This window comes from Mustela nivalis (assembly GCF_964662115.1).
Source record: "Mustela nivalis genome assembly, chromosome: 5".
NCBI classification, from domain to species: Eukaryota; Metazoa; Chordata; class Mammalia; order Carnivora; family Mustelidae; genus Mustela; species Mustela nivalis.
Genome location: NC_139024.1, coordinates 150,797,602 through 150,817,878, shown reverse-complemented (window position 1 = coordinate 150,817,878; position 20,277 = coordinate 150,797,602). Strand labels below are relative to the sequence as shown.

Here is a 20,277-nt window from a genome sequence, read left to right as displayed (position 1 = left end):
GCCTTCGGCTCAGGTCATGATCTCAGGGTCCTGGGATCGAGTCCCACATCGGGCTCTCTGCTCAGCAGGGAGCCTGCTTCCTCCTCTCTCTGCCTGCCTCTCTGCCTACTTGTGATCTCTCTCTGTCAAATAAATAAATAAAATCTTTAAAAAAAAAAAACAAAAAACACACAGCAACCTATTCACAATCTGTTCATGAAATACACCAACTTAATCCACAATCAATTGCTACACCAAGTCTATAATTAAAATAAAATAACCACGGGAATCTAAGTTAAGACTCTCTATATAAAATTAGATCTCCCTTTTTTCTGAATTATATTTTAAATTAAGTCTCTCTACATAACAAGATCTCCTTTTGCTCAGAACTGTATTTTTTTTTTTTTAAAGATTTTATTTATTTATTTGACAGAGAGAAATCACGAGTAGACGGAGAGGCAGGAGAGAGAGAGAGAGAGGGAAGCAGGCTCCCTGCGGAGCAGAGAGCCTGATGCGGGACCCGATCCCAGGACCCTGAGATCATGACCTGAGCCGAAGGCAGCGGCTTAAACCACTGAGCTACCCAGGCGCCCCAGAACTGTATTTTAAATTCGGTACTACTAATATACTATCGCAAAGTTAAATTCAAAGAAAGGTAATACAAATAACAACAGCAAAGAAAATGTTCTAGCAACAGAACCAAGGAAAGAAAAACTAAGTTTATCTACCTGCTCAATGACTCCTATATAATAGTTATAATCTTTATTTTATAACTAAGATATAAGCAGCTGACTCAAAACAGAAAAACTATCACCCTGTAGCAGAATTAAAAATATACCTTATATAGAGTTATAAAAATGTAATATTTTTAGGAAGGGAAAAAAAGGACTTTCAACTTGGACTGTCCTAATAATTTGAAATTAAAGAGAAATTACCTTAAAGACATTCAAAGCAAATCTGATCAACTTCAGTCATTAAAATATAAGGACAGTTTAAATTCACAGATTTTAAAAGCTTACTGTTCCAAACAAAATAACCAAGTGTATTAAAAATTTCAACAATTTACTAGCTAAACAAATGTAAGCATATTAAAGCCATAACAAGTGCATAACCCTTATGGCTAGGTTGTCTTAGAATTTCACTCTACAGACCTAACATAATAAAACAGCATGAATTTATTTGTGCCCAACACCTTTAGCTGATCCATAAGTATTTGTAAATTTGTTAGGAAAAATGAAGTACCCAAACCAACAAACCACCATCTCAAGAATTCAAAATTCCAGGAAAAGTTTTGAATTTGGAAGTAACACAAGATTCTATACCAACTACAGTAGTGGAATCAAAGATCCTGGGGCAGTGGAGCGGGGGCGGGGGGGGGGGGGGGAGAGATCCTGTTTGTGCCAAATAGTGCCCTTGGCCCTGTCTTCAAGAAATACGCCATCTCACATCCTTTTCTTTTTTAAGCAATTATTTTGCTAAATTTAAAACCATTCAAATAACAATATAAATCTACATGTCTGCTCTCAAGAGTTCAAAAGACTTTCAGAAAGAGACATTATGTATATCACATCTGGGAGTACCAGTTTCTTCCCTGGTAGGATACTGAATATAATTTCAAAACAAGAGCTTACCTATCACTTGGTGGACTGTTTTCCTCTTGCATGTATTTTTGGGTGTTTCGCTTTCGTGCCTTTGGAACCACATGCTTTCGTGCAGAATGCCTATCTTGTGGCTTTAAATCTCCCTGGGACACGATATCTTCTATGTCATCCAGTAGTATGTCGCAGGACGCAGAAGGCATCTTCTCTATTATCTAAGAAAGTTATAAACGACAGCAGCACATGAGTCCCTGAGAAATCTGTTTAACAGAGTATCACCTATAAAATATTCTCGCTGATCTCGAGTCTAATAAAGCCTTTACATTTAAACTTAGGTTTACAAAAAACACGAAAGATAAAAAACACAAGGAAATAATCAGACAAATCCTACTGATAATGGGACATCCCAAAGTTCAAGTGATCTATCCCCTCAGCATATCAGTATCACAGAGAAAAAAATAAGAAAGAGACTATTCATGGTTAAAGAAGACTCAAAAGCCTAACAACGAAAGATAATTCGCATTCTTGATAATATACTTTGTCCAACCAGCTATAAGACATTTTGGGGACAACTAGGAACATCAGAATATGAAGTGGGTGTTAGGTAATATTACAGTATGGCTGTAAATCATTAGACATAAAGTACTGTCCTTATGTTCAAAAACCTTATTTCTGGGGCGCCTGGGTGGCTCAGTGGGTTAAGCCGCTGCCTTCGGCTCAGGTCATGATCTCAGGGTCCTGGGATCGAGTCCCACATCGGGCTCTCTGCTCAGCAGGGAGCCTGCTTCCCTCTCTCTCTGCCTGCCTCTCCATCTACTTGTGATTTCTCTCTGTCAAATAAATAAATAAATAATCTTTAAAAAAAAAAAAAAAAACCTTATTTCTGACACTGTATACATGACTTTACTTTTTATTATTTTTAGAAAATCTTCTTAAAGATACTTATTAAGTATTTGGAGATTATATATCATTATGCCTATAATTTACTTTAAAACAGTAGAAATAGGATATATGCCAAACATTTTTTAATCTAAGACATAGGTGTGTTGGTGTGCCCTATCCAATTCAACTTTACTGAAAGTTCAAAATGTTTGAAATTAAGAAAAATGTGGATATAGCTTCCAGGAAGACAGAACAGATATACTTTTCCCTCCCGATCCCACTAAATACAACTAAAACTAGGGAGATTATATATAAAATAAACATTAGAAGACTTTGAAAGGAAGAGAGAAGGAGGTAAACTGGCTAGGGACATGGGAACCCAAGGAACAACACAATGGTGAGTCGCTTGGGGTTTCTTTTGCCTTCTATATCCCAGACTTGAAGCTGAAGAAGCCAGCAACCCAACAGACGCAGACAATAAAAACCCCCCCAAAAGACTGTTCTATTTGCAAAGAAGCAGAAAAGGGGTGGCCTAGAGAGATGAAAATTTTCAGACAATAACCATTCTACTCCATGAAACAAAACATTAAAAATCCCACAAAACTGGAGTCCTACCTCCTGACTTCTACTTTTGAGGCTGTAATGAGGCACCCCAAAACACTCCACCAGGACAGAACCAGAGTAGGGACTCTGGACTTTTAAACCAGCCAACCCACCAGTAACCCACTCTGGACTTTCAAACCAGCCTACCCACCAGTCCCTCCCCGCCCACTCAGTGAAAACCAAACTGGTAAACAAGTTTGAAACCAAATTCCTATCAAAATCCCAGGCAAGATGTCTCATGGACATAGATAAGAGTTCCAAAATTCATACGGGAAGATTTAAAAAAAAATAAAATATCTGAAATAATTGTGAAAAAGAAATAGCAGGAGGAACTGGGTGCCCAATTTTCAGACTCCTTATACAGAGACAGTAATCGAGGAAGAACAGAAATACGAATCGAGAACAGAACAGAGACCTGCAAACAGACCCACACGAATATGCCCAAGGGATTTTTCATGAAAGTACGAAAGCAATTCAATGAAAGAAAGATAAATTTCTCTATTAGTGCTGGAGCAAGGGGACATTTATAGACCAAAAAAATCAACCTCAATCTATTTCCTAGTTTATACAAAAATTAACTTAAAATGTATCATGAACTTAAATGTAAAACACTGTAAGCTTTTAAGAAAAATCATAAGAGAAAATCTCTAGACTTAGAGCTAGGTGAAGAATTCTTAGACCTGACACCAAAGTGCAACCATAAAAAGAAAAATTAATAAATCCAGACATCACCAAAATTTTAAACCTTTGCTCTGCAAAAGACCCGTTTGAGAAGATAAGAAGTCAAGCTACTGAGTGGGAGAGAACGTTTGCAAATCACCTATCTGACAAAGGATGGTATCTAGAATTCAAAACACAATAGTAAAGAGGTCCCTGGCTGCTTCAGTCAGTGGAACGTGCAATTCTTTTTTTATTTTTTTAATTTTATTTATTTGACAGACAGAGGTCACAAATAGGTAGAGAGGCAGGCAGAGAGAGAGAGGAGGAAGCAGGCTCCCTGCTGAGCAGAGAGCCCAATGTGGGACTCGATCCCAGAACCCTGAGATCATGACCTGAGCTGAAGGCAGAGGCTTAACCCACTGAGCCACCCAGGCACCCGGAACGTGCAATTCTTGATGTCAAGGTTGTGAGTTCGAGCTTCATGTTGAGGACAGAGATTACTTAAAATTAAAATCTTAAAAAAAAAAAAAATACAATTAGAAAATGGACAGAGGACATAAAGTCATTTCACCTAAGAGGACACAGAGAGAGCAAATAAGCACATTTAAAGATGGCCCACATTACTCATCACCAGAGAAATACAAACCCAAACCACAGTAAGGTATCACTACACGTACCTATCAGAATGGCTACAGGAAAAACCAGCGAGAACATAAAGCCGACAAGGACGGAGAGAAACTGGATCACTCACACACTCCTAGTGGGAACATACACAGCCACTCTGGAAAACAGTTTGGCATTTTCTTAAAAAACTAATCATGTGACGACCATGTAACCCGGCAATTACACTTGAGGGTTTATCCAAGAGAAAGACATGTAAAGCCTCAACACAAATGTTTCTTTGTGTTAGGCGAAACCTGCAAACACCTAGATGCCCCTCAGTGGGTGGTATGGTCAAACAGGCTCTAGCACCCGCATACCACAGAACACCACCCAGCAACAAAACACCTACGACCGGTACCCACAGCACCTGGTTCAATCTCCAGGGAATGATGATGAGTGGAAAGAGCCGTGCCCAAAAGGTTACACACTCATGGTTGCATTTATAGAACATACTTGAGACTGAAGTAACAAAATTACATAAATAGGGAACACAAGAGAGGTTAGCAGGGGTTAAGCAGAGGAGGACAGGGGAGAAGTGAATGTGACTGTCGAAAGGCAACAGGAGCGATCCCTGGGAGTGATGCCAATGTTCTCCATCCTGACTCTGTCAATGTCAGTCCCCCCTCCCCCTCCGCGGTGATACTATATTACAGTTTCACAAGATGTTACCACTGGGGAAAACTGGATAAACATTATAGCATCTCCACATAATTTTTATTACTGAAAGTGAATCTATAATTATGTGAAAATAAAATAATTAAGAAAAAAGTTATCTGGAAAGAAAAAGGAATATATGCTGAGTGCACTGACTGAGTACTACTACTACGCTTATGAAAAAGTGCTTTACCGGGTCATTCATTAAGCATCTGCAGCTCCATGAGTTTGGTGGTGTTACTGTCCTCACTTTAAAGAGCCTCCTGGGGACACCTGGGTGGCTCAGTTGGTTAAGCAGCTGCCTTCGGCTCAGGTCATGATCCCAGCGTCCTGGGATTGAGTCCCACATCAGGTTCCTTGCTCGGCGGGGAGCCTGCTTCTCCCTCTGCCTCTGCCTGCCATTCTGTCTGCCTGTGCTCGCTCTCTCCCCTTCTCTCTCTCTGATAAATAAATAAAATCTTAAAAAAAAAAAAAAAAAGAGCCTCCTGAAACACAAAGAGCTAACTTACCCAAAGAGCCCAAGCCCATTTGCTACTTCATGTAGCCTCGAATGCCTACGTGATGTAGGTATACCAAATGACCACTAGTCCTATCTGCATTGCCCAAACCAGTGTTAAGGATCCTAATACTCCCTTGTCGGTCTCAAGCCTCTCGGACAAATCTTCCCGCTCTTCACTTGCCAGATCCCCAACCTCCCACGAACAACTTTCAATTAAATGAGCAGTTTCCAGCCAGGATCCTTTTGTGCCCTTTACTGTAACAGACTCTTTACAACTGTAACAAATGATGCCCAGTAAATCAGACAAACCTGTGTTCAAAGATAGTTCTACACTGGTAGTAACAGCAAAAGGTTAAAAATAACCTACTAAAGATTGGTTAAAATGTGGTGAACGTGCATACCGCATTGTCCTGGTGGGGCTGCCTATCACTCCTCCTTCCCTAGACACAGGAATGCGGCACAGGAGCCAAGCCTTTAAAGTGACCCATCCTCCTGGCCACAATAAGTGGTTCAGGGATGTACGTGACAAGCCCGATCACTGAAAACCATCAAGAGTACTTCTATGCCAGAGCTAACAGGAGAGACGGCTTCCCTTTCACTGAAGTGGCTAAGTAGGGAAGATGTCGGACTGGGGATGCTGGGGGCCATGTTGCCCGCCATAGGGCAGAAACTGCCCAGGGAATGAAGCCTAATGGGGGCTGGGGAGAGAACACCGACATTATTTGAACACCTGGATCAAAAGCCTGTTCTGCCCAGTTATGTAAGCCAGTATATTCCCTCTGTGGCTTAAATTAGTTTAAATTGGGTTTTCTGCTCTTGCTAAGAAGAGCCCTGGCCAACTCAGCAAATTAGAGAAGGAGAAATAAAGTAGGTTAGTCTTTCTGAAATTGGTTCTATTTATTTCAAATACGAACGATCAGTGGGGAAAAATGGTTCTGTGGTCAAATAAATTTGCAAACTCTGCCTCCTTACAGACCCCCAGTATTCATTAGTAGATCAAAGACTGTGAAAAGCTGCAGTAAAGAGCCTAAAACTCATTTATTTTAGGAGTTTTCCGAAAATTAATTTCTCACAGATCTCCTCTTAATGAGGCTAAAGATGGTACCAAAAACAGAAGGCCTGAATGAAGCAGACCCTCAGATCCCTTGCCACATTCTGCACAGATGGAGGACTTCCTTCTTTTACAGGGAAATGCTTCTCTGCCCATGTACTCTGCCTACCAATCTGTTCCTGTAAGTGAACGGTCCACCGCCCCCCAACCAGGAACAATCCTTCTATTCTGACTTACTCAAGCACAGCCTCCCGGCAATCACTCCTCCTCCTGCAACATCACTGCCTCTGTGCCGAATCATTACTACCTACCTATAAACATGGTGTTATTTCACCCGCTGAACAAACACGATGTTATTTCTCCTACTGTATCTGGACCCCGCTTGCTCCCCGTACTACCTCGATCATATTTCTCTCCCTTGAAGAAAAACTCCTTGTCCATTTGCAACAATGTGGATGGAGCCAGAGCCTATTATACTGAGGGAAATAAGTCAGTCTGAGAAAGATGATTTCACACATACGTGGGATTTAAGAAAAAAAAAACAAACAAGCAAAGGATTTAAAAAAGAGATAAGAAGGGGGCGCCTGGGTGGCTCAGTGGGTTAAGCCGCTGCCTTCGGCTCAGGTCATGATCTCAGGGTCCTGGGATCGAGTCCCGCATTGGGCTCTCTGCTCAGCAGGGAGCCTGCTTCCTCCTCTCTCTCTCTGCCTGCCTCTCTGCCTACTTGTGATCTCTCTCTGTCAAATAAATAAATAAATCTTTAAAAAAAAAAAAAAAAAAAAAGAGAGATAAGAAGACAAACCAAGAAACAGACTCTTAACTCTAGAGAACACACTGATGGTTTCCAGAGGCGAGGGCGAATAGGTGATGGGGATTAGGGAGGGCACTTGTGATGAGCGCCAGTGATGTGCGAAAGTGTTGAATCACTCTACGGTACGCCTGCAGCTAGTATTACACTATATGTTAACTCAGTGGAATTTAAAGACTTATTTATTTATTTATTTGAGAGAAAGAAACTGAGAGAGAGCGAGTGCACGCATGAGAAGGGATAGGGTCAGAGTGAGAAGCAGACTCTCCACCGAGCAGGGAGCTCGATACGGGACTCGATCCAGGGACTCCAGGATCATGACTCGAGCCGAATGCAGCCGCCTCACCAACTGAGCCACCCAGGTGCCCCAACTCAATGGAATTTAAATAAAAACTTAAAAGAAAAAAATAAAAAGGAAGAAAAACTCCCCTTAGTTCCAACTCAAGATGGTGTTGTAGGAAGACTCTGAGCTCACCTCCTCCGCAGAACACACCAAATTACACCTATTAATAGAACTCCTCCTCCTAGGAACACAGAGCGAGTGAGCAAGTGTGGAACCACCACAGACGGCACGGCAGGAGAAGAGCAAGAGAGACAAAGACACAGCAAGAGAGGGAAGCCCCACCTCCAGCACTGTCAACTGCAGTGGGAAGGGACAGTACTGAAGGACCAGGAACAGATCCCTCTCTCCTTGGACACAGGAAAAATAAAAAAATAAAAACAAGGTTTAAAAGGGCAACTAGTAAGGGCCCTGGGGCGGGTTAGTCAGTTAAGCATCTGTCTTTGGCTCAGGTCATGACCCCGGGATCCTGGGATCAAGTCCGGCATCAGGCTCCGCAGGGAGCCTGCTTCTCCCCCTCCTGCCTCTCTGCCCCTCTCCCGCTCCTGCTCCATCACTCTCACTCGCTCTCAAATCAACAAAATCTTACAGAAAAAAAAAAAAAAAAAAGAGCAACCAGCATATAAAAGCAACAACCCTAAAACTCTGCCAAGTAGCAGAGGAGCTAGAGGAAAACCTCTCTAAGTCAGAGGGGCTGGGGAACTGCAGTTGATGCTCCCACCCCACCTTAAAAGCCAAGATCAGAACAGGGTCCAGATTCCATGATGGACAGATCCAAGCCTCCCAGTGAGACTGTGACTTCAGCAAGCCCAGGGTCCATAAACTCACACCAGCCCTAGATGTGCTGGGGCACAGAAAAACAGCCTGTGTTTAAAAGGGCCAAGGAACTGCGGGAATTCTCTCTTCCTCCCCACCTGAAGAAGGGTCTGGCTGCCCTAAGAGATGGATTCCAACGCCATAACTGGAGGGTCCCAATGTTGGAACTGGCAGGTCCAGTCATCACAGGGAGCTTGTGACCTCAGCAAGTCCACGGTCCACAAGCCCACACCAGCATCCTGTGGTACTGGGGCAAAACAAACAGGCTGCAGTTCTGTGTTTTGTGTATGTGTGTGTCTGTTTTAATTTTTACTGTTTATCTTTGTAAAATTTGACTTATCTAGCGTATATTTTTTTCTTTTTGGTTTTGTTCTTTTTTTTTCTTCTCTTTTTTCATCTTTTTTTTCCTTTTCTTCTTTTCTTTTATTATTTTCTTTTCCTTTAAAATATTTGTTCTTTATCCTTTCTGTAAAAAGCCACAGTTTGAAAGAGTAACTAAGTACATATAGCCACAGCTCCAGCCAGTCAGCAAAAGTCTGCAAGAACACACGGTCTGCATAGGGGTCATCTTTCGCTTCAACTTTTGGAGAAGGCACCCTTTTGCCTAATTCATAGAAACAAACACAAAGGTCAAGAAAAATGGGGAGATACAGGAATATGCTCCAAAGGGGGGAGAAGGAAAAAAAACCTCAGTAAAAGAATTAAATGCAACTGACTTAAGCAAAATCCTTGATAAAGAATTTAATGTAATGATCATAAAGATACTAAGTGGGCTCAAAAAAAGACTAGAGGAACTCAGTGAAACCTTCAATATAAAGATAGAAAATAATAAAAGAACCAATCCAAGCTGAAAAATACAATAACCAAAATAAAAAAAACACACTGATGGAATCAACAGTAGGTTAGAGGAGCTGAAGAACATATCAGCAATCTGGAAGACAGGATAATGAAGAGCACATGAGCTGAACAGCAATGAGAAAAGAGTTCTTATAAAAGGAGAAAAGATTAAGAGATCCCTTGGATAACATGAAGTGAATAAATATTCACATTAGAGGGGTCCCAGAAGAAAAAGAGAGAAAGGTACAGAAAACTTATTTGAAGAATAACTGAAACTTCTCTAACTTAAGGAGGGGAAATAGACATCCAAGTCCAAAGAGCAGAGTTCCCAAAAAAAGAACCCAAGGAGGTTCATACTACAGCACATAATAATTAAAATGTCAAAGGTTAAAGATAAAGGGATAATCCTAAAAGCTTCAAGAGAGAAACAAAAAGTCATCTAAAAGGGAATCATCGTAAGGCTATCAGCTGATTGTTTAACAGAAATTTTGCAGTCCAGAAGAGGAAGGCATGATATACTCAAAGTGCTGAAGGAAAAAGGCCACAACCAAGGATATTCTACCAGGCAAGATTATCATTCAGATTTAAAGGAAGAGAAACAGTTTCCCACACAAACAATAGCTAAAGGAATTTATCACCACTAAACCAGCCTTAAGAAAAATGTTAAAGGAACTTCTTTAAGTGGAAAAGAAATGGACATAATTAGACATAAGAAAAAGTTGTAAGATATGAAAACATATACACAAATGTGAAGCAGGGAGTAAAAAGAGAAGAGGAAAAAGATTTTTTTTTTCTGTTCTTTTCAGACTTTGTTTGAACTTAAATGACCACCAAATTAATATGAACTGCTCTTTACTTAGTATGTTATTTATGACCCTCATGGTAACCACAAACCCATGAGAGATACAAAAAAACAAAGAGAAACAACGCTGAACAAAACACTATAGATCTATACCAATCTCAAAGAAAGAGAGCAAGAGAAGGAAGGAAAAAGTACAAAAACAACCAGAAAAAAAAATTTTTTTTAATGGCAATGAGTACACACCTATCAATAATCACTTTAAATGTAAATGACCTAAATGCTCCAAACAAAAGACACAGAGAATATTTTTTTTTTTTAAACCCATCTGGGGTGCCTGGGTGGCTCAGTTGATTGAGCATCCAACTCTTGGTTTCAGCACAGGCCATGATCTCAAGGTCATAGAACCGGACGCCATGCCAGGCTCCATGCTCAGTCCAGAGTCCACTTGTCCCTCTCCCTCTGCTCCTCCCCCTCAAATAAATAAATAAAATCTTTGGAAAAAAAAAAAAAAAGACTCTTCTCTATATGCCACCTGTAAGAGACTCACCTCAGATCTAAAGACATAAGACATAAAGGGATGGAAAAACATCTGCCAAGCATATGGAAGCCAAAAAAATAAATAAATAAAGCTGGGGTAGCAATACTTCAACAAAATAAAGTCTGTAATAAGAGACAAAGGGCATTATATAATAATAAAAGGATCAATCCAAAAAGAGGATAACAATTGCAAGTATCTATGTACCCAACACAGAAGCACCTAAATAAATAAAGCAAATACTAACAGACATAAAGAGAGAAATTAATGGTAGGTAATATAAAAACAGTAGGAGATTTTAATACCCCACTTACATCAATAGATAGATCATCCACAGAAAATCAAGAAGGAAACAATGTATCTGAATGACACAATGGACAAGATGGACATTATAGATATCCATCCAAGATTACAGAATACACTTTCTCTCCAAGTGCACATGAAACATTTTCCAGAATAGATGACATATTTGGCCCAAAATCAAGCCTCAATAAATTTAAGAATACTGAAATGATACCATGCATCTTTCACTAGAATGGCATAAAACTAGAAATAAATCACAAGGGAAAAAAAAATGCAAAAAACATAAACACGGGGAGACTAAACAACATGATACTAGGCAACCAATGGGCCAAAAGAGTCATCAAAAAAGAAATTTAGGGCACCTCGGTGGCTCAGTCAGCTAAGCATCTCATCTGCCTTTGGCTCAGGTCATGATCTCAGGGTCCTGGGATTCAAGCCCCATCTTGGGCTCCCTGCTCAGCGGGAGTACTTCTCCCTCTCTGCTTGTGTACTCACTCTAAGAAATAAATAAAATCTTGGGACGCCTGGGTGGCTCAGTTGGTTAAGCGGCTGCCTTCAGCTCAAGTCATGATCCCGGCGTCCTGGGATCGAGTCCCGCATCAGGCTCCTTGCTCGTCAGGGAACCGGCTTCTCCCTCTGCTTCTGCCTGCCTCTTGGCCTACTTGTGATCTCTCTCTCTTTCTGACAAATAAATAAATAATCTTAAAAAAAAAAAAAAATGAGGAATTAGAATATGCTTTCAAACACTACAATGACAAATTTAAAAAAAAAAAGAAAGAAAGAAAATCTTAAAAAAAATTTTTAAAATACATGAAGGCAAATGAAAACAAAAAGACAACAATTCAAAATCTAGGAGACACAGCAAAAACAGTTCTAAAAGGGAAGTATGTATCAATACAGGCCTACTTCAAGAAGCAAGAAAAAAAATTCAATCTAACTTTACACCTGAAGGAACTAAAAAAAGAAGAGCAAAGGCCAAAATGAGTAGAAGGAAGGATATAATAAAAATCAGAACAGAAATAAATGATGCAGAGACTAAAATAACAATAGGGGAAAAAAATCAATAAAACCAGAGTTGGTTCTTTGAAAAAATAAAAGTGAAAAACCTTTATGGAAACTCACTGAGAAAAAAGGCAAAAGGACCCAAATAAATAAAATGAGAAACAAGAGAGAAGTAACAACTGATACCACAGAAATACAAAGGATTTTAAGAGTATACTATGAAAAACAATATGCCAACAAAATGAACAACCAGGAAGAAATAGATATATTCCTAGAAACACACATAATCTTCTAAAACTGAACCAAGAAGAATAAGATAATCTGAATAGACCACCTACAAGTAATGAAACTAAGTCAGTGATCAAAAAACTACCAAGAAATAAAAGTACAAGACCAGCGGGGTTCATGAGTGAATTCTACCAGACACTTAACACATCAATAATTAATACCTATTCTCCTCCAACTATTCCAAAAAATAGAAGAGGAAGGAAAGCTTCCAAATACATTCTAAGAGGCCAGCATCACTCTGATACCAAAACCAGAGACACCACAAAAAAAGAACTACAGGCCAATATCCCTGATGAACATAGACGCAAAATTCTCAACAAAATATTAGCAAACCCCATAAAACAATACATTAAAAAGATCATTCACCTTGATCAGATAGAATTTATTCCCAGAATGCGAGGATGATTCAATACTTATATACCAATCCACATCATGAACCACATCAACACGACAAAGGATAAAATTCATATACTACCTCAATAGATATAGAAAAAAAAGCATATGACATATTAAAAAAGTATATGACAAAATTCAACATCCATTCATGATAAAAACTCTCAACAAAATGGAATTAGAGGGAACATACCAAAACATAATAAAGGCCATGTATGAAAAACCCACAGCCAACATCATCCTCAATGGTGAAAACTTTCCCTCTAAGGTCAGGAAAGACAAGGGTGTCCACTCTCGCCACTTTTATTCAACACAGAGCTGGAAGTCCTAGCCACAGCTCAGACGAGAGAACATAAGTGACATCCATACTGGTAAAGAAGTAGGCTGTCATTATTCACAGATGACACGATCCAGTTTTGGAGGACTCTTATGTTTCTAGATACATCCCCTAAGACAAGAGAAACAAAAGCAAAAACAAAGTACTGGAACTAAATCAAATAAAAAGCTTTTGTACAGCAAAGGAAACCATCAACAAAACAAAAAGGCAACCTACTGAATGGGAAAGATATTTACAAGTGATATATCCAAAAAGGGGTAATATATACAAAGTATGTAAAAAGCACATACAACTCAACACCAAAAAAAAGCCTATTAAAAAATGGGCAGAGGGGGCGCCTGGGTGGCTCAGTGGGTTAAGCCGCTGCCTTCGGCTCGGGTCATGATCTCAGGGTCCTGGGATCGAGTCCCGCATCGGGCTCTCTGCTCAGCAGGGAGCCTGCTTCCCTCTCTCTCTCTCTCTGCCTGCCTCTCCAACTACTTGTGATTTCTCTCTGTCAAATAAATAAATAAAATCTTTAAAAAAAAAAAAAATGGGCAGAGGACCTGGATAGACATTCTTCCTAAGACAAACAGATGGCCAACAGACACACGAAACGATGCTCACTATCATTAATTATAGGGAAATGCAAATCGAAAACACAATGAGCTATCACCTCACACCTGGTAGAATGTCTAAAACCAGGAAGACAAAAATGAACAAGTGCTGGAGAGGAAGAGAAAGGAACTCTGTGCACTGCTGGTAGGAATGTAAATTAGTACAGCCACCACGGAAAAGCATGGAGGTTCCTCAAAAAATTAAGAACAGAAACACCAAGGATCTAGTACGTCCACGATCTGGGTATTTACACAGGGAAAAGGAAAACACTAACTCAAAGATACATGCACCCCTGTGTTTACCGCAGCATTATTTACAATACCCAAGACATCGAATCTTTCATGGATTATTGCCAATTAGTCTCCCTATGTCAACCCTTAATTCCCAAAGGACATTTTCAGCACCACGAGCCAGGGATTCCTTTAAATCCTAACTTCATCTCAAGCTTCAGACTGCCAATGGTATTCCCTCTCAGTAAAAAACCAAAATCGCGGGGCGCCTGGGTGGCTCAGTGGGTTAAAGCCTCTGCCTTCGCTCAGGTCATGATCCCAGGGTCCTGGGATTGAGTCCCACATCCAGCTCTCTGCTCAGCAGGGAGCCTGCTTCCCCCTCTCACTGCCTGTCTCTCTGCCTACTTGTGATCTCTGTCAAATAAATAAATAAAATCTTAAAAAAAAAAATTGCTGCAAAGGTCTGCAAGGACATGTACGATCAGCCTCTTGTCACCTCTCTGACCCTCTTTCCTACCATCCCCCTTCGCCTTCCACTCAACACATGAGCTTCCTCATACCCACCAGTACACACTCATCCCACGGTCTCTACACTGAAACCATTATGAGCAACTCCCACCTCACTGTGCACGCATGCGTGCGCGCTCGCTCTCTCTCTCTCTCTCTCTCTCTCTCTCGCGCGCGCGCGCGCACAGACACACACACACACTTGCTCTCCCCCTCCCCTGACTTGTCTCCTTACCATAGCAACTTCATTACCCACTCAGAGGTTCTCATTAATTTTTAATCTTTCTCTACCAGAACATGTACTCCACGAAGGTAAAGGTTTATTGTTTTACTGAGAGAGCGAAAGATACAAGCGCGCATGGGAACAGGGAAGGGCCGAGGGAGAGAGAATCCCAAGCAGGCTCTACCCTCAGCAGAGCTGGCCACAGGGCCCGATCTCATGACCTGAGACCATGACCTGAGCCAACATCAGGAGCTGGACATTTAAGCAACTGAGCCACCCAGGAGCCCCAAAGGTAAAAGTTTTTGTGTGCTCTGTTCACTGCTTTATCCCAGCAGTGCCTAAAACTGCAGCTAGCACATCACAGGTTCTCAATAAGTTTTGTTTTTTTTTTTACTGTAGTTGACCAAGTCTAACAAGATATGGCCCCTGGCTACTCCCTCTGTCCCAACTAAACTAAACCTTTTAGATATTCGCTAAGTACGCCAAACTAGTTTCTGACCCGGAGGTCTTCACACCTGTTTTTTACTGACTGGAATATCATGCCCCAAATATTGTATGGCTCGCTGGCCACTTCTCTCTTCAAATGACACCTCCTCAGAGAGGCCTTTCCTAACCACCACATCCAAAGTAACCACACAGGGACGCCTGCGTGGCTCAGTCAGTTAAGTGCCTGCCTTTGGCTCAGGTCATGATCCCAGGGTCCTGGAATCAAGCCCTGCATCGGGCTCCCCGCTCAGCAGGGAGTCTGTTTCTCTCTCTCCCTCTGACTGCTGCTCCCCTCGCTTGTACACATGCGTGTTCTCTCTCTCTGTCTCAGGCAAATAACATAAAATAACCACAAAGAGACCAAGCACTCACACACACTCACAATGACCTCTAAGCCGACACCCTAACTGCAGAACATAATTCCATCTTTCTCACTGCAGTGTAAGCTCCATAAGGAACAAAGGCATTACCTCTTTCTCACCACGGCATCTATGACACCTGTAACAATGCCTCGCCCAGAGCAGGCACATGGAATTTGTTGCCCGAGTGAATGAATTAATAAAATGCTTAAGGTAAATTTAGCTAGTCTCTCTATAACACAGGAGGAAATTCTGACACTGGATGTGAAGTTGAAGCAAATATCTAATAACCCTTAAAGTTTCTTCTATCGCTATTAGTCTATGAAATAAATAAGGTGAGTGACAAAAGCTAAGACCAGATAGTACCTTCAAATGTTACTGAAGAACGCCTAAAGGATTCTGAATTGAAAGCCATATTTATTAATTACAATTTTCTTTGAAAAATGGACTGAGTCTTTTTTTTTTTAAGATTTTATTTATTTATTTGACGGACAGAGATCACAAGTAGGCAAAAGGCAGGCAGAGAGAGAGAGAGGAGGAAGCAGGCTCCCTGCGGAGCTGAGAGCCTGATGCAGTGCTGGATCCCACGACCTGAGCCGAAGGCAGAAGCTTAACCCACTGAACCACCCAGGCGCCCCTCTTAGTTACATTTTTAACATCCCATACAGCATTGTGTATGGACCCAAAGAAGGGAAAGAGAACAGAGAAAGAGAGATGAGATGGGCCCACGGAGGTAGACATACAGTATCACACAGTGAGGGGAGAAGAAAACACTGCTAAGCCTCTCCTTTTACAGACCTGAAGTCCAGAGAAAGAAAAAGATTTGTGCGCCGACAGAGCTAGAATTAGAATCCAAGCCTTCTCTCAGCACCACACTCTCCCATAGCTGTGCCTCACTGGCAAAGCCCGGACCACGTGAGAGTCTAATGCTATGCTAAGAAATAAAGACACTCCAGGAAAAAAAGGGATAAAGGAAAAACTGGCACGCAAGAAATGCAAACAGCCCATAAGCACTAGAAATACTGCTCAAGCACAGTAACAGCAAGTGTTTAAACAATAAATTATTTTTTGTCTACCCCACTGCTTAAAAAAAAAAAGACTGACAAAAGCCCTATTGCTGGCTGAAAGTATGGTAAAACTGGTATATCCTTTCTGGAAGGCTTTCTAGCAATACCTACCAAACTTTAAAACACATATATCCTTTGCCCAGCAATTCCACCTCTAGAAATTCACTTCAGAGAAACAAAGGAGACAAATACAAAAGCAGGGAATGGTAAATCTGGCTGCTTATCACAAGCAAATCAAAACAATCTCACTCTGGGCGCCTGGGTGGCAAAGTCGGTTAAGCATCTGCCCTCGGCTCTGCTCATGATCCCAGAATCCTGGGATCGAGCACCGCATCAGGCTCCTTACTCAGTAGGGAGCCTGCTTTTCCTTCTGCCTGCTGCTCCCCCTCCTTGTGCTCTCTCTTTGTCACATAAATAAATAAAGTCTTTAAAAAAAAATCTCACTCATCAATAAAGTTTTTATTTCCAACAAGCTGGTAGGAGGAATTGTTAGCCCTCAGAAATTTATAAATGAGTAATAAGGAAATGAAAGCTTGCGACTAAGAAGAAAGCAAGACAATATTTAAAGGTAACAACAGAATCATAAACTTTTTTCTCAAAAGATAAAGGAATTCAAGTTTGATAAAGGGAGTAAAAATCGTCAGTAAAAAGGGAGTTACTAAAAATGATGAGAAGAAAAAAGAAATATCCTACAGTAGTATTATTTCCATGTGTGATTTATTAGGAGAGCTTTTATAGTACCAAATATCCAGGTTCCATTCTGAATTAGTATCTCCAAGAGTGGCATTTAAGAATGTTAACACAGGGGCGCCTGGGTGGCTCAGTGGGTTAAAGCCTTTGCCTTTGGCTCAGATTATGATCTCAGGGTCCTGGAATCAAGGGCCACAGTCAGGGCTCTCTGCTCAGCGGGGAGCCTGCTTCCTGCTCTCTCTCTGCCTACTTGTGATCTGTCTGTCAAGTAAATAAATAAAAATCTTTAAAAAAAAAAAAAAAATGTTAACGCAAAACTTGCCCAGGTAATTCCACCAAACATTCCTGATTGAGATCCACCATTCTGCTGGACAGATGTTCTCAATCTTGAGTGCTCACTGTATTCACCTGATACACTTTTGAAAACTATGAACAAATGAGGAGCACCTTGGAGGCTCAGTGGGTTAAGCATCTGCCTTTGGCTCAGGTCGTGAAGCTGGGGTCCTGAAACCCAGGCCCTGCATCAGGCTCCCTCCTTATCAGAGAGACCACTTCTTCCTCTGCCTGCTCCTCCTCCTGGCTATGTGCTCTTGCACATGCACTCTCTCCTTTTCTCTCTGACAAATAAATAAATAAAATCTTTAATAAAAAAAAAATCTTAGGTTTCAAAGGACACCACAAGAAAGTGAAAGGACAGGCCATACAATGAGAGAAAATATTTGTAAATCATGTCTGATAAACATCCAGTATCAGAATGCAATAATTATCAAAGTCAACAATAAAAAGACAACCCAATGTAAAATGTGACAAAAGATATGAATACATATTTCTCCAAAGAAGGTGTACAAATGGCCAACAAGCACATGAAAGGACGTCAACATGATTAACTATAAGGGAAATGCAAATCAAGACCACAATGACCTACCACTCCACACCCACTAGGATGGCTAAAATTAAATTAATGAATTAAAACAGCATTCACTAGGGCACCTGGGTGGCTCAGTGGGTTAAGCAGCTGCCTTCGGCTCAGGTCATGATCTCAGAGTCCTGGGATCGAGTCCCGCATTGGGCTCTCTGTTCAGCAGGGAGCCTGCTTCCCTCCCTCTCTCTCTCTGCCTGCCTCTCGGTCTACTTGTGATCTCTCTCTGTCAAATAAATAAAATAAAATAAACCAGCATTCACTAGGATGTAGATTAGGCCACCCAGAAAGAAAGAGAAAAGGATTAGGAACCAAGCCTTAAGGGAGTCCAAATTTAATTGCCAAATGGAAGAGAACCGGCCTATAAAAGAGACCAAGAAGCAGCAACCCAAAAAGGAGAAAATCTGTAGGTTACAGAACATGTCCAAGAGGACAACAATGACAGTGCTTCTGAATGTAGATGAAAAGTACAGTGAATGAAAAGTCTCTTAGATTTGGTGATATAGCATGATACGCAGAGAATGGTTATTTCCATAGAATGATGGTGGCAACATTACTAGAAACGAGGCTGCCTTTCTGAACTTTCTAATGTGTGGAACACTTCATGCAAGCGTAAAAAGTTTGAAATAAAGGAGTACCTTGATTATCTGCAATCGGTCTCAAATCCTCTGGAAAGTCTGGAAAATAAAAACGGATCAGAAAAAGCGTGCTCCCAGCAAGTTCACAGACCCACAGTTAAGAACTCCTGCAGACTCGCTAAAAGGGATTAGACGTCATTAAAGACTGCCTGGGGCAGCAAGGTGAACGAGGTTCCGCGCTACTTCCAACTTCGGACGGATCTTGCGGGTCGGGTGTGTTTACATCCACCATCATCTGCCGTCTCGGTGGTGGAGCGTCTGGCCACAGCTATGAACAGCAGCCGAACCCAGCACGACAACACGCCTGCGTGATTCGAGTACTTCCAACTCCAAAACGGAAACTAGGCAAAGAGGGAGGTATACGGGTCACCATCCACGAGAGAAACACGTGTCGTCCCGAGATCCAGAGGGAGGTTTTAGGAGTAAAAGGGAACAAAACTGAAAGACCACAAGACATTGGTCCTTCTAGCCAACTGCAGTCTAAATTCAGGAAATACGGCTCCGTACAAGCTACGTAACCGCGAAAGCCTCGTCCCATCCCACAAATTCGGCGCAGACAGGGGGAGAACGAATGAAACTAGATTTGACAATAAGGAACGAGGCCCCTTAAATATTTCTTACACCCTTCCAGCACCGAACGCCAACGACTCTGTCCTCACTTCTGGCGGCGCTCCCCGCCTCCCAAGTCCCCCCCCCGACCCCAGCTGCCAAGTCCCCTTTCAACCACGAAACAAACCAGCAAACCGCCCGAGAAAGACCGAAACGGGAGAAACGGGCTCCACCATGAACGAAGCTCTAGCCACGCTCTGCCTCACACTGATCCACCCGCCACCCTGAGTCAGAGATCAGGCAACAATTTACCAGCCCAAAGAGAGGGAAGCACACGCTGTTCTGCGGCTACGGAAAACACTTCAGATGGAGCTCGCCATGACACAGACGTCCCGCCACGTCTCCTTGCGCATGCTCGGCGACGGTGGCCCGAAGAGGTCAAATTGCATCCTCGCTGAAAGTGCGACTTCAGGTCTAACTTGTTTTGGTAAAGATTACAGTCGGAATTCCTTTGATTGCAAGAGTGAAAATCGACGCCAAAACCTCAGGTTCTTAAAATCAATTAATAGTATCTTCTGCTGAGTTTTTAGTACGTGACAGACACCGTATTAAGCGCTTAACATAAACATTATCTCCCAACTTCTTCTTTTTATTATTATTATTGTTGTTGTTGTTGTTGTTGTTATTTTACAAAAGAGGTACATACTTGCCTGAAGTTACTATACTAGTAGTAGCAGTCCCCTGTGCTGAATTCAATTTTGTCCAGCTCTGAAAGAACCCATTCTTTTCGTTACATTTACTTTCTCCCTCGACCTTTTATGAAAAGAGACCATATTGGCGAAGAGGGTAGAAAAGGACAAAGATCAGTTGGATTAAACAGTATAGATCATTTAACACCAAGCAAGGGTTTGTTTTGTTGTGTTTTTTTGTTTTGTTTTGTTTTGTTTTGTTTTTAATGCTTG

At 41.4% G+C, this 20,277-nt stretch overlaps 1 protein-coding gene across 8 annotated transcripts in view; it reads right to left on the bottom strand.

Moving 5' to 3' along the window:
* Positions 1–19,735, bottom strand: part of CDKAL1 (CDKAL1 threonylcarbamoyladenosine tRNA methylthiotransferase) — a 631,102-nt gene extending 611,367 nt beyond the window's left edge. For 5 of the 8 annotated variants that reach the window (XR_014311876.1, XM_082730990.1, XM_082730994.1 and 2 more), the window contains exons 1-2: positions 19,628–19,735; positions 1,611–1,792 (exon numbers count right to left, since the gene is read on the bottom strand). Coding sequence is in view for 7 of the 8 variants with exons in the window: in XM_082730990.1 (XP_082587116.1) it covers positions 1,611–1,780 (170 nt within the window). In the remaining variant the exon portion in view is untranslated. Of the gene's footprint in view, positions 1–1,610; positions 1,793–18,766; positions 18,806–19,627 lie in introns of all 8 variants that reach the window. The other 3 variants (XM_082730991.1, XM_082730993.1, XM_082730996.1) reach the window with 1 other exon arrangement.
* Between the last annotated feature and the right edge of the window lie 542 nt (positions 19,736–20,277).